Below are 14,629 nucleotides of genomic sequence, written 5' to 3'. Positions count from 1 at the left end.
AGTCTGAAAAAATAAAAGCTATTTCTTCAAAAGGTCATAATTGCTGATTGGTATGCTTGGTTCTCTGAGGCTGTGTTGCATTACAGAGCAACAGATGTTCTTTTCCAGAACCTCATAGGAGGACATAGACCTGCTGCTTCCTCAGGTGCTAGCTAGCTCAATCAGCAGGATCACTTCTGAATGTTCTAACTGGATGGCAGTTTCCAATGGAATGCTAAGACAGTATAAAAAGGAGAGGCTTGAAAAATTAAAAAAAAAGAATAAGTACTATAAATTAAAAAAGAAGCTAGAGGTTGCCTTTTAAAACTAAGGTATTTGGGATAATAAGCCCAAATTACTTTAAAGAATGGTAATAACAATGCTACCAGATATTATGTGATTGATAATCTGAATTATGCCATGTGTAGGGAGAGAGGTTATTCTGAGACAAGTAATAAAGAGACTAGAATGTTCTATAGATTCTGGAAAGCTAAACTCCTGAGCAAAGTTTTAACTAAGACTAGCTGACTGGTGACAAGTATTCTGACAGACCTAGTACCTGTTGTTGAGTTTGTACCTCAAAATGTCATTAAAAACAAGGGAATTGGAAAAGGAATTTTGCCACAGTCAACTGAAATTCAGACGCACCAATAGAGTAAGTTCACTAGGGGGAAAAGTGCTTCATTATAAAGGAAAAAAGGTTGTCTAATATAAAATCCTTAACCCTGTCCAAATACCATAGTTACTAATATCAAGAAATCAAGGAATGTCTCTTTCCTTGAAAATTTTCAATATGCACAACATTGACAGGAATATACACAAAGGATTCTGGAAAGGGAAAAAATCTACTAGTTTCATAACCTGATGAAAGAAATTCCTATCAAGAAGTTGACAATTTCAATTCATTGCCATCTTAGAACTTTATTAAGGACCCTGAGTGGGTCCTGAGTAAATAAGTAGAAATCCTCATTTTATGATTCTCTTCCTTTAGAAAACTTTCTCCCCTAATTAACTAAAAATTATTAATTTTAAAAAAACTAATATTTTTGGGGTGCATGGATGGCTCTGTCAGTTAGGTGTCCAACTCTTGATTTGGCTCAGGTCACCTCAGCGTTGTGAGATCGAGCCCTACAATAGGCTCTGTGTTGGGTATGGAGCCTGCTTAAGATTCTCTCCCTCTGCCTCTCCCCCCACCTCTCTCTTTCTCTCTCTCTCTCTAAACAAACAAGAACTAATATTTTAACTACCAGGCAATGTTGTAATACCTTACATGTACTGACTATTTAATCCACATAACTATTCTTTGAAACTGGTACTATTATTCCTATTTTACATGCATGGAAAGGCTCAGCACTCTGCCAAAGGTCACACAGACAACAAGCAGATGAGCTAAGATTTGAAGCCAAATAGTTCAGCTTTGGAACTAGTATATTTTATGTTGATTGCATCAGTTACAAAGGCTTCAACTGTATTACTGTGTTACAAGAGAGGACGCTTGTTTACCATCAAGTCACAGCTAGTTAGTGGCAGTTAAGTCTCAAATGTAGGCCCTGTGTCTCCTGATTCTCAACCATGTATTTATTTAGATGGGTGTGATACTTTGTATAGAGTAGACATGATACTTAAAACAGGGTCTTATGATTAATTTCTATCAAATAAATATCATGTTTCATTTCTGGGCCTAGGACAAGCTGGGGAATAGGTTCTGTTTGTTGGCAGGACTCTGATACTTAAGTAGCTAAATACTGCCAGTCTGGAAAAATCTTTTTCCAGAACCAGAGCTATTAAGCTAAGGGACTGAGACTCTAATTTTGCAAGAGAAGATGAGTCTCAACTATTAAGGCCCACAAACAAGAACAACATTTATTTTGCCCAGAGGACTCTTAAAGAGTCTGTTGCCTGTGAAATCTGTGGAGGAGATGAAGTATTGCTTTAACTCAATCAAGATCCATGATTCTAACAGCAAAGTAGGTTTTATCAAAATTCATACTGTGGGTATTGGAGGAAAATAGAATGAGTTGATGACAATATTAATGCACTAATGCACATTCCCTTGTGAAATTTCCTGAAATACCTGACAAGTCTGCATGTTGTACTCTGATGCACTGGAAACTTCAGTGGACTAGAGACCTGATGCTGTGATTTCTTACTAGTTGTATCACTATAACCCAAATCTTATTTGGTGCAATTTGTTTTATGGTGATGGTGACATTATTTTAAAGGTTTCTTTGCATAGTTCAGTAAATAAATGCTCCAGAGCTCCAGAGTTTAAAATATCCAGCCAATTTTATTGCATAACTCTAAAATATATTTGACTTCTATGGATTTAGAAGAGATGAATTCAATTAAGTTTCTTCATTTTTAGTGATTAAAGGGACTGGAGACACTCTGAGGTGAGACAGGAGAGAAATGACCACTATACATAAGGGTAAATTTGAGTTCTTCTCATAGATTAGCATTTGGGTGGTATTAGAAGTATTTTCTGACAACAAATCTTTATTACTTTTAAAAGATTTTATTTATTTTAGAGATAGAGAGCACAAGTGGGGGGAAGGAGCAGAGGGAGAGGGACAAGCAGATTCCACATTGAGCCCAGGGTCTGATGTACAGCTTGACCCTGAGATGATAACTTGAGCTAAAGGCAGATGCTTAATTGACTGAGACACCCAGGTACCCCCTAGAAAATCTTTAAAGAGTTGCCTCAGAAACAAAAGACTGTGAGTTAGTTCAGAGGGCACAGAAGTTACATAGCAGCATATTCCACTTACTAAAAACAGAGGTGAGATGGTCACTGGCTCAAGTTGTGAATACTGTACAGGGACAATATATCAAATCAGACAAAATATAATTAATACTGTCTGGGGGAGAAAGCATTCTAGGTTCAGTTAACAAGCGCAAAGAACTGTTGGGTGAACAGGTTACAACAGATGGGTTATCCTGTGGTGGGAAGGGAAATGTCTACCCCTACCTTTCCTTCTATCAATAAATATGTTCCGTTATATCCAGGCACACACTCCTTGAGGATGGCTCTCAACTCACCCTGTTGCATGCAGCTCTTAAAAAGAAGGAACTATTATTGCCTTTTCTTGTGGTTTTTGTTATCATCTTTAGAGAATATTTCTGAGCTTTCTGGAGAAAGAAGCAAAACCCTGAATCACAAGCCTTTATTTTATAAAAATCTCTCTTATAAAGCTTCCTTTTGCATATAGCAGATTTTGCCTCTCTTTGAAATAGTAAATAAGGGCAGTAGAATTCTATTTAGAATTTTTTTAATTTATAGAAATTTCTGATTATAAGTAAAGCTCTTATACTACATGAGTAAGAATAGGAAGATAAGAATGTAAAAACAGAGACTGCAAATTAATGCCTACAGAGGTGAAGCAGTCAATGTAAAAATCCCAGAATACTAGAATTAAATTGGAATAGAGAATAGCTATATCCAGAAAATGATGATTCTATTTGCTAAGCTCTCTGCTACTCTTCTGAACAGGAGAAAGAGTAAATAATTACCAAAAGTGACCTTGAATCCATCTGGCCATTCACAGATCCCCTGAACTGGGATAAAATTCAAAAGAGGGCCTGTGGTCTTGGGACATCATCTCTAATTAATCTTGAATATAACCAGCCTGATATTTTGGAGTGTGACAAAGAATAAGCTAATACATTTCTCCAAACATTGGTCTAGAAATGTTACAGCAACATATATGTTTATAGACTCATTCATACAGTCTAACTATATATATATATTTTTAATATTTTTTTTATTTATTTATGATAGTCACAGAGAGAGAGAGAGAGAGAGAGAGAGAGAGAGAGAGGCAGAGACACAGGCAAAGGGAGAAGCAGGCTCCATGCACCGGGAGCCCGACGTGGGATTCGATCCCGGGTCTCCAGGATCGCGCCCTGGGCCAAAGGCAGGCGCCAAACCACTGCGCCACCCAGGGATCCCACAGTCTAACTATATTGGTAGGTTTTTCCACTTAGCTTTGTCATGTTTAGTCAAATCAAACTTACTACTTGCACATACAAAGGTGGGGAAGAACACCAAAAAGTGAAAGCTAATCAGAAGTAAAATTTAGTAAAAACTAGACCACAGAAACCAGAGAGGATTCTAATGCTAATTGCAGGTTCTTCTCTCTCTCTCCGTGGCCCTCTCTAGCTCTCTCTCAAGTAAATAAATATTTTTTAAAAGCCTAAAAATAAATGAAATGAAATGATACTAATCATTTATTATCCTTGTGAAAATTGAGAAAAGTTATTACATAAATCGATTTCTGAGTTCTCTGGTTCATGTAGCATCCTAGTTGAAAAAAAGGCTAATTTAGAGGATTGGTGGGGAAGCTATAAAAAAGGAAAATATAAATTAGTAAAGCATTTAGAAGATAAAAAGAGAAGATTTGCTAAGATCAGAGAAAAATAAAGTTGACTTTGGTTTCTGATAAGTAAGTAGAGTCTTATATCCATCTAAAGTATATCCTTGCATATGCAATAAATCTGGAAATGAGAAAAAAGGAGAACAAATTCTGTTTCTTTTTCTGATTATTTAATTACTAAAAAAACAAACAGTTAATTGTCATTACATCTATTCTGAATAAAGCAGAATGGTGATGTCAGACATAATTAATACAATTATAAAGGCTATCCATTGCTATTTATCATCAGTTCATACTTATTGAGTAGACATACAAAGTGATTTTTAACTAGGACTGTGCATTTGAACCACCTATGAGCTTCTTTTTTGGGGTCCTACTCCAAAACCTACTATGGCAAAATCTTACTTGTTGGGGCCTAGGATGAAAATTTGGGAAAACTGTTTTAGTTAATTCTGGGCATCCATGAAGACTCCATGCTGGAGTCTTCAATTTTAAGAAAAAAAGTTAAGCTCTAAACATGCTCTATTTTCAGCAATTTATTACTAAAGTTTAAGGGCATGGGCTCTGAAATCAGAGCTGGGCTCTAATCCTATTTTTGCCATTTCTCAGCTATATGACCCTGGGCAACTTCTCTATGCTTGAGTTTATCTATAAAATGGGTGTAATAACAACACTCAACTCAACTCATAGCATTGCTGGGAGAATTCAATATATGAAAATATCTGGCACAATGCTTGGTACACATCAAGCACAAAACAAATTAAGCTATGACTATTCATTATACATTTTTTAATTTAAAAAGAATGATATAAAACATACACTTTAAAGGCCTAATTCAAGGTGCAAAGTCTCTTTAAAATCTATTAGAAAGGTGATTAGGCTGATTCCAACTTGTCTTATACTGACCAGCAGAAGAGGTGTCCTTTTCCACAGTCCACAGCAGGAGCTCTGAGCAAGGGAAAGCTGAGTGTATCAGACCCAGATGTATTTGATCCTTGTTTTGTAAGTCTGACTGCTCTTTCACAGCCTGGAGTAGGACACCATTTAATGGCAGGATTATTTTCAACAAAGGCCTGTTGAAACAGCAATAATAAAACACAATAGAAATATATTACCTCTTAATTTTCAGAGTGTATCGCAGGTCAGTTTACTTTAGAGAAAAAAAAAGAGTGAAATAAAAAACAAGGAGTAATCAAGCTCAAGAAATACTTAATTTAGTACCAGAAAGTATGGAAATTAGTAAGAAGGAAAAAAGAGGTAATTACCTTAGTAACCACATGACTTTTTAAATTTATGGTTTTTTTTTTTAAATCTAAAAACCAGGTAGATGATGAAATAAAAATGCAATTATTCACACAGAAAATGTGTATTTTAAGAATGTTCTCTCATACAACGTACTGCTTTTCTGATGGAAAACAATTATAAGACTATTAGTTGCATTTGAACTGTAAATTTCTAAACGGCACCCTAATAATACCTAAAAATCAGTATTATGATGCTTTGTTATGAAACAGGGCATCTTTTTGAAAAGTTCATATGTCATAGTTTAAAGTACAAAAAATCTGCACAAAGCAGTCAAAAAAATTTTCTTTAAGAAACAGAGAGTGCGAGAGCAGATGCCTGTGAGTGGGGGGAGGGGTAGAGGGAGAGGGAGAGAAAAAAGTCTTAAGCAGACTCCCCGCAGGGCCCGAGTCAGGCTTAATCTCATGACCTGGAGATCATGACTTGAGCTGAAATCAAGAGTCGGATGCTTAACTGACTGAGCCACCGAGACACCCCCAAAGTGCAATTTTTAAATCACACAAGAAAGCAACTTGCATACTTTTAGACAGACAACTCTTTTGTTTTTTTAAAAAAAGATTTTATTTATGCATGAGAGACACAGAGAGAAAGAGAGGCAGAGACACAGAGGGAGAAGCAGGCTCCTCACAAGGAGCCTGATTTGGGACTCCATCTTGGGTCTCCAGGGTCATGCCCTGGGCTGGCGCTAAACTGCTGAGCCACCCAGGCTGCCCTGGACAGACAATTCTTAAATGGAAATAAAGACAGAAAAAAAATAAAAATGAAACTATTCTTTGAAAAAAACCCATTCCAAGTTGATAATCTTTATTTCTGAATATTTCTATTTAGAAGTTTAAAATATGTGTCTTTTGGAAAACTGCAAATAGGTACTATCTACTTTGAACACTGTCTTGATCAATCAGTTTTAAAAGTGCAACAGGCAAATTAGTAAATAGTTTTGAACAAATTCTATTTTTGTGATTTACTACTTCAGCTTTTTACTTTTATATCTATCATGACTATAACAAAATGCTTTAGGGCACCTGATGGCTCAGTTTGTTAAGTGTCCAACTCTTGGTTTTGGCTCAGATCATGATCTCAGGGTTGTAAGATCAAGCCCTGTGCTGAGCGTGGAAATGATTGAGATTCTCTCCCTCCCTCTTCCTCTGCCCCTCCTCCCACTTACATGCATATGCATGCTCTCTTTCTCTCTCTTAAATAAACAAACAAACAATTAAATAAATAAAATCTTTAAAAAAACCTAATACTTTAGCTTAAAACTTTCACTAATGTCACCATTCCTTCATGAAGTTTTTCTGGGAGATAAAAGTCAGAGTCCAAAATTTTATGTGTTTTCAAAAATAAAACAAAAATCAAAATGTGTTATATAGGTTTAATAAAATTAAAATGATGGAAATCAGTTGACTGGCAGGATACCTTAATATCAAACTGTAGGTATCGTTTGTCCATTTCCTTAGAAACTACACTTTCTATGATATCCACAGGCACAAGTTGGAAGCAATCATATGCAGGGCAGAAAATGTTGTGAGCTTCACCTTCTTGAATTTTCAGATTCAAAAACCTATTAAAATTATCAATTGATAGAAAAAAAAGGAAGACCATAATTTATTTGCACATTCTAAGAAGTTTTTCTTTATGCTGAATTTTTGGTTAGAGTATAATTAAAATAGCACCAATGAACAAAATATGGATTATCAATTGTAATACACTGATTCATATAACTCACAAACATATTGAACACTTACTACCTGCCCGACCATTCATTCATTTATACACATACACATATTATGTGAATATATATACTCAGATTTATGTTATATATATATATATGTGAATATATATCTGAGTATATATATTCACATATATATATATATGTGAATATATATACTCAGATTTATGTTATATATATAGTTTTTACATGTTCCTCTTTTGCTTTATCCTCCAAAAACTGAAACAATATATTTAACATTAAAATTTTAGAAATGAATGGTTTAAAAAGGTCATGCTCAATTTTCAATATTCTATACATTTAAAGAAAAGGGAGCAATTATAGAAAATTAAGTCATGGATAATCCATGATATTTGGGAGTGGCACTGGAAGATAGCATACTTTTTGAAGAAAAGAGTTTTTGCTTATATTTCATTTAGACGAATATTAAGTTGCATGTCCTATTCTAGGTATACTAGTTAAGATAGCAGGGAAAAGGTCTCCTGGAGAGTGGCAGGAATCTAGCCCAAGGTGAATTAAGTGATTAAGGAGGAGGATTTTGAGTTAGAGAATTCCAGGTCTGTCACTAACAAGTTGCATGATCTTCAGCAATTTATTTACCTGTTTTGCCCCTTAGGTTCACTATCTGTAAAATGGAGATAATAGTAAGTGCTTCTTGGGGTTGTTATACAGATTATATGATATAATATGTATGACTATCTGGATGGTGCCTGGCATAGAATAAGAATTCATAAATTTTAGCAAGGGTTTTATTATTATTATTATTATTATTATTATTATTATTATTATTACCTACGGAAAAAACAAGAAAACAAATGAGTTTTTGAAGTGTGATTTAACACTTAAACCTAGAGAAAATAAATGAAAAAACAAGCAATTAAGTCACCATTCTCTAGGGATCACCATCAACAGTTTGACTATTTTGCCTGCAGTATTTTCCTTTGGTTCTCAGTGTCTTAATTTAACTGCACTTAAAAATAAAAAAATCAAGCTAACTGAGACATCATCAGATCTGCTCCTTCTGCCCCATTTCCACCTTCTTCAGCAATTTCATCTGGTACTTCAAAGAAAACAGAGCCCTCTCTTAATATCCTCCTTGCTACACCCCACAGCTAGCCATATCTTTAGCTATCTTTGCCTTCTTCTCACTCATTTCAGTGAAAGAGGGCTTCCTCCTTTATCCCCAAGCTAATCCATAAAAACTCTGGCCAGCTCCAGAATTTGCACAATCCAGAAATATCCTCTCTCTATCTGTCCTTCCCTCACTGGTCTTTTCTTTGACACAGTCAATATGCTCAAGTTTTTCCTACCCTGAAACATTCTCAATTAAATGATTCTTTTTAGCTCCACTTTCCTTTCATGTCAGTTTCTTGACAAAATAGTTTGATGATTTGTCATTTCTTCCTCAAGTCCATCCCACTGACTTCTCAACCTGCGATACTCTGGCTTTTATAACCTCTTCACCGAATGGCCAGCTCTTAACAAGGCCATTAAGACTACCCATTAGCCCAAGGATTCAAGACCTCTCTGTTTTTATCTGCCTTGACTTCTCTGGAGCATCACACACTGCTAAACAGTTCCTTCTTTCAGATTCTCTCTTTTCTCTGGCTTCTAGGACTTATTTTTTCCCTCTGGCATATTCTTCTTACCTTTGGTTGATCCTTATTTGTCTTTCTCACTAGTGCTTTTTACTCTCCTGATCATTTATGTTTTATTGTTCTCTAGGGTTTTCACACCAGAACTCTCCCCTCCTTCTCATTTCATTCAATCTTTCTGGGTGATCTAAATATTCTCAACTTAAAACTATCACCTACATGCTGATGACTCTGAAATTTAAAGCCTGGATCTCCCTTCTTAGCTACAGATTTTGACTACACACAATGTTTTTCCTTAAATGTCTCATATGCATTTAAAATTCAACATGTTTAAAATCTTACCCCGTTTTTCAATATGATTTAAAAACCACACAAGCATCATAAAACTCTGCCATATCCCAACAGAAGGGCATTCTGTGTCTTAGTTGTCAGGTAAAAATTACCTGTAATACTGTGTGTCAGGAAAAACAATTTGGCAGAAATAAAGATGGATGAAATATTAGGGGAAATACTAGAGAGCAGCAGTTCTCAAGGTGTGATTTGTGGACCTGAGACTTTTCAGGGGATTTATGAGGTCAAAACTATTTTCATAATGGTATGTATTAAAACTGTTTTACAGTGTATGTTCTCATTCATTTGGGGAATATAAAAAATAGTGAAAGGGAATATAAAGGAAGGGAAAAGAAATGTTGGGAAATATCAGGAAGGGAGACAGAACATAAAGACTCCTAACTCTGGGAAACGAACTGGGGGTGGTGGAAGGGGAGGAGGGCGGGGGGTGGAGGGAAATGGGTGACGGGCACTGAGGCGGACACTTGACGGGATGAGCACTGGGTGTTTCTCTGTATGTTGGTAAATTGAACACCAATAAAAATTAATTAAAAAAAAATAAAATCAAAATAAAATAAAATAAAATAAAAAAATAAAACTGTTTTATTTAAACTGCTAGTGCCTTAGCATGAATCATGGCAGTGGTACTAAAACTACACTGGTAGATTTTATATTTTTCACTGCTTTCCACTTGCAGTTAAAGAAAAAAAAAAAGCCAGTTTCATTTAAGAATATCCTTGACAGAGTAATAAAAATTATGAATTACTCGTTAATTATTAATAAATTTTATTGATTATTTAGTTTATTATATTAAATGTTAACTCACAAGTATACATCTTTTGGGTATTCTGTGCAAAAGGAATGGGGAATTTAAGCATAATGAACTTCCGGGGCATACCAAACAAAGCAAGGTGGCTGTCTCAAGGAAAAGCACTTAGGAAACTGTTTAAGTTACAAGTAGACCTACCTGCTTTTATCATGAAACATTATTTTTATTTGAAAGAGCAACAACAAATGATGATTGCTTGGACTTGGTTTTATAGACTTTTCTGGAAGATGAATTAAGTGAGCTTGTCATGTCAAGGAAAAAAGTTGACAGAGAAATCTGGGGCAAACTTTACCCATGTTTTTATCTTGTAGGCCAATCATCCTTATGAAGAGGATAATAACTATCATTTATTGAGTGGTAACTATGTGCCAGGCCCTATTTGTTTTAAGCATTTTACATATATTAAGCCATCTAACAGTCTGACAGTAATCCTATGATGTACTTACTATTATCACCATTTTATAGATAAGGAAACTGAGGCACAGGGAGGTTACCACTTACCTAAATCAACAACTAATAAGTAGCAGGAAGGATAATCTAGGCTGGGTAGAAAATAATTATTTCCCTTTCATTTAAGTCCTTGAAGTAGATACTTCAAAGCATCTATTGGATTGATAATATTATGGAGTAGGAAGAGTAAAATTAATTCAGTTTTTGAACTACCTAACGATTTTTAAAATTCCTTTCTTGTTTCTTCAACAAAGAAGTTTCTTTTCTACATGCCTATGAAAGGACAACAATTATTTTAAAAATGATTTTATCAATGCACAAACCACCCAACCTGGAACTTGTTTTCCTGCTGCTTGATTTGACAAGAACTACTGGTAGGATGAAAGGAGGGGAATCCTAGGCAGGTTGATAAAGTAACACAGAAAATAATCATTAGATTTTTCAAATTTGAATCTTACCATAAACTTCCCATGGCTAGTCTGTGATGAGTATGGGAGATGGTTCCTGTGATACAAGTATGGTGAGGGAGGTAAAGGAAGTTCAAAAAATTCAAGTAAATCCCTTGGGGAGGCTCAGTTTTCACACAGAAACCATGGTCAACAGTAGCAAACTTGGAAGATTCCAGAAAATACTCACTAATACAACAGAATTAACAATTTTAAGCTAAATAAAGTACTGTACCTGTGGCAGATTTTCTGCATTCATAATTAGGTCAAAGTTAGCTTTGGATTGTAAACTTGACCCTTGCTGATCAGTTTATGTATCAGTTGTACTGGTTTGATCTTATCGAATTAGACTCAGGGTAGAATCTAGTCTATGTTTTAAGAACAATGACCAATTACTCTCATTTATTCTGACTTTTTAGGAAACCATAATATTTCCCCCCTCCAAATGAAATTTTCCTCCATATCCTGACTTAGAGGAAAAGAAAATGTATTCAAAATGAAATAAGAGTGACCGAAAGATAAGTGTTGTCTAGAAAATTGGGAAGGAGGAGGTGGTAGGAGGATGAGGGAGGCAGATAGAGAAGGGTGGGAGGGATTTCAAGGAGAAATGAAGAAACTTTGGGGGTAATGGGTATATTCATTATTTTGATTGTGGTAATGATTTCATGGGTGTGTACATATGTCAAGGCTTATCAAATTATTTATTTTAAATATGTAGTTTATTATATGTCAATATAACTATTTAAGGAAACAATAGAAAATTTGCTCAGGTTTTTGTTCTCTCGCCCAACATGGTACTCCCCCAGCTCCCTCCACTTGGAATCTGGTACTCCAACAAAAAGAAGAGTTTGAAAACTTCTGAGTTTTAAGATTTCCTTAATTACTTATGACATGCTTTGCTTGATCATTTATGTGCTGCAAAGATAATATAATATTGTATTCTCATTAATTATATTGATCTTCTCCTTTGTTTTGTTGGTAAACCTCTCTTGAAAAGTGCAACATTAGAGCAAAATTAAGGGATGGTAAAGAGTCTAAATCTTGACAAGATAATGGGCAGGAGAAGAGAGACAAATATGAGAAACAAAATAAGTATCCCATTTGTACCCCACCATGTCTAGAAGAGACACCAAACTTTGAATTGATTAAAAAGGAATTTTAAACATTCATATTCTTACAGATTTTAAAGGCTATTTATTTGTCACAAAAAATGTAAAGAAAACATAAAACAAATGCTTATAAGTTATTAGAATATAAAAAATACTTATTCTTGACATTTAGGTGTAGGCTTGAAATTTACATTAGATATAATATTCTTCCTTAGCAGTAAAGTATATTTCAGTGCAACTCTGAAACCAGTATGAATAATCCATATCATTGAATATCAAAAGCAGGCAATTTTATTACCAAATCAGTGTTCTCATGCAGTAAGAAATACTAAGTTGCACATATACTCACGACTCCCAGCATCCTCTACAAAAGTCATGTCCACAGGGCATATCCACTGGGTCTTCAAATACAGAAATACTGCACATACAAATGTCACACTGGAGATGAAGAAGAGCAACGATTTAAACGAAGTCATAGACAATGACATATGTGTTTGTTCACTAGCTTAAGGCAAAAATATTGCTATAGTAATCATAAAGTTAAGTGTTTCAGTTATAAAGGAGGTTATTAAAGTCAGTGTGCCTATTTCTGACTGAATAACAAATGTCATGCCTACTTGATTATAAACTATTAAGGGATTAATTTTTAATTTATTTTTAAAGATTTTATTTATTTATTCATGAGAGATACAGAGAGAGAGAGGCAGAGACATAAGTAGAGGGAGAAGCAGGCTCCCCTCTGGGAGCCCGATGTGGGACTGGATCCCTGAATTCTCGGGTCACGCCCTGAGCGAAAGCAGAGCTTAATCGCTGAGGCATCCAGGCATCCCTATTAAGGGATTTAAATGTTTTTCATGCACAAGTCAAACTCTTAAATTCCAAATTTATTTATTTATCAGTAACTATGCACTTGGGAAAGAAAGTATAAGAAACAACCATTAAAAAATCTATTCAGGCCAAAATCAAATTGTCCATTGCAAAATAACCACTTCAATTATCATGTCCTTTAGTCTATACTCATTCCAGAAAGTCTACAAAAACAGAGCAACTTTGTGTTTTCAACATAAAAACTCAGGCTATTCTGAGTAGCAATTTAATGATTTCCACCCAAGGGAACCCCACTATAAAACTATGTATCTTCTAAACAGTGACTTGTTAGAAGCAAACATTCCAACATTACAGATGCAAATTATAGAAGTAGGATTCTATTTTCTTTTTTAAGAGTTTATTTATTTATTCATGAGAGACACAGGCAGAGGGAGAAGCAGGCTCCATGCAGGGAGCCCGATGCGGGACTTGATCCCAGGACTTCAGGATCACGCCCTGAGCCAAAGGCAGACACACAACCGCTGAGCCACCCAGGTATCCCAGGATTCTATTTTCTAAGAAGGCCTAGATAAAACCCAGAATGCTTTCATTTTTATCACATATTTTGACTGACTGAACTATTAAAGAAATGTCAGAATCTCCTATAACAGCATACCAATGGTATGCCAATTAAAAATGTAGACAGTGGCAGTACTGTTTTTCAATAAAAAGCAATCATTTATTATGGAAATGTATCAAGATGATACACTCCAAAGCTTTATTGAAATTTTGTATTTACATAATTATCAATACATCATGAGCATTTTCAAGAAAATATAAATTTTTTTCATATTTTTACTTAAAGTGCCTATCACAAACTCAACTTTTATTTATTTTTTAAAAAAGATTTTATTTATTTATTTGACAGAGAGAAAGAGCACAAATAGGGGGAGCAGCAGGCAGAGGGAATGGGAAAAGCAGATTCCTCACTGAGCAGGGAGCCCGATGTGGACTTGATCCCAAGACCCTGGGATCATGGCTGGAGCCAAAGGCAGACACTTTTTTTTGGTATATTTTTTTTATTGGAGTTTGATTTGCCAGCATATAGTATAACACCCAGTGCTCATCCCGTCAAATGCAAAGGCAGACACTTAACTGACTGAGACACCCAGGCTTCGAACAAGCTCAACTTCTGATATTTCAGTATGGTGTGTTTATAACTTTAAGCACCTAGAAATTTTAAGTATAAATATAAATTTTATAAAAAAAATTTTAAGTATATGGCTTTCTCAAACTTTTATGTTTTCTGTTTTGTTTTTTTTTTTTTTTTTTTTTTTTTTTTTTAAATTTTTATTTATTTATGATAGTCACACACACAGAGAGAGGCAGAGACACAGGCAGAGGGAGAAGCAGGCTCCATGCACCAGGAGCTGGACGTGGGATTCGATCCCGGGTCTCCAGGACCGTGCCCTGGGCCAAAGGCAGGCGCTAAACCGCTGCGCCACCCAGGGATCCCATGTTTTCTGTTTTGAAATGAGAGAAGAAAATCTTTTGTTTCTCAATCTATAATTCAGAGATAGCAAAAATATTCTGTGATAATGAATATTTACCAAAGGGTGAAATAACTGAACTCTTTAAGAAGGGTATATAGGATTCAATTACTAGAATACATTAGAGGTT

General features: G+C 35.1%; 1 protein-coding gene across 3 annotated transcripts in view; it reads right to left on the bottom strand.

Annotated features, from left to right (window-relative positions):
* ANKIB1 (ankyrin repeat and IBR domain containing 1) overlaps positions 1 to 14,629 on the bottom strand; it is a 141,715-nt gene that overhangs the window by 33,212 nt on the left and 93,874 nt on the right. For all 3 annotated transcript variants that reach the window (XM_041728312.1, XM_041728310.1, XM_041728311.1), the window contains exons 7-9: positions 12,492 to 12,580; positions 7,071 to 7,215; positions 5,259 to 5,425 (exon numbers count right to left, since the gene is read on the bottom strand). In XM_041728312.1, the coding sequence (XP_041584246.1) occupies positions 5,259 to 5,425; positions 7,071 to 7,215; positions 12,492 to 12,580 (401 nt within the window). The remainder of the gene's footprint in view (positions 1 to 5,258; positions 5,426 to 7,070; positions 7,216 to 12,491; positions 12,581 to 14,629) is intronic.

The sequence above is a fragment of the Vulpes lagopus genome, chromosome 13 (assembly GCF_018345385.1).
Source record: "Vulpes lagopus strain Blue_001 chromosome 13, ASM1834538v1, whole genome shotgun sequence".
NCBI classification, from domain to species: domain Eukaryota; kingdom Metazoa; phylum Chordata; class Mammalia; order Carnivora; family Canidae; genus Vulpes; species Vulpes lagopus.
This window is presented reverse-complemented; position numbering and strand designations above follow the sequence as displayed.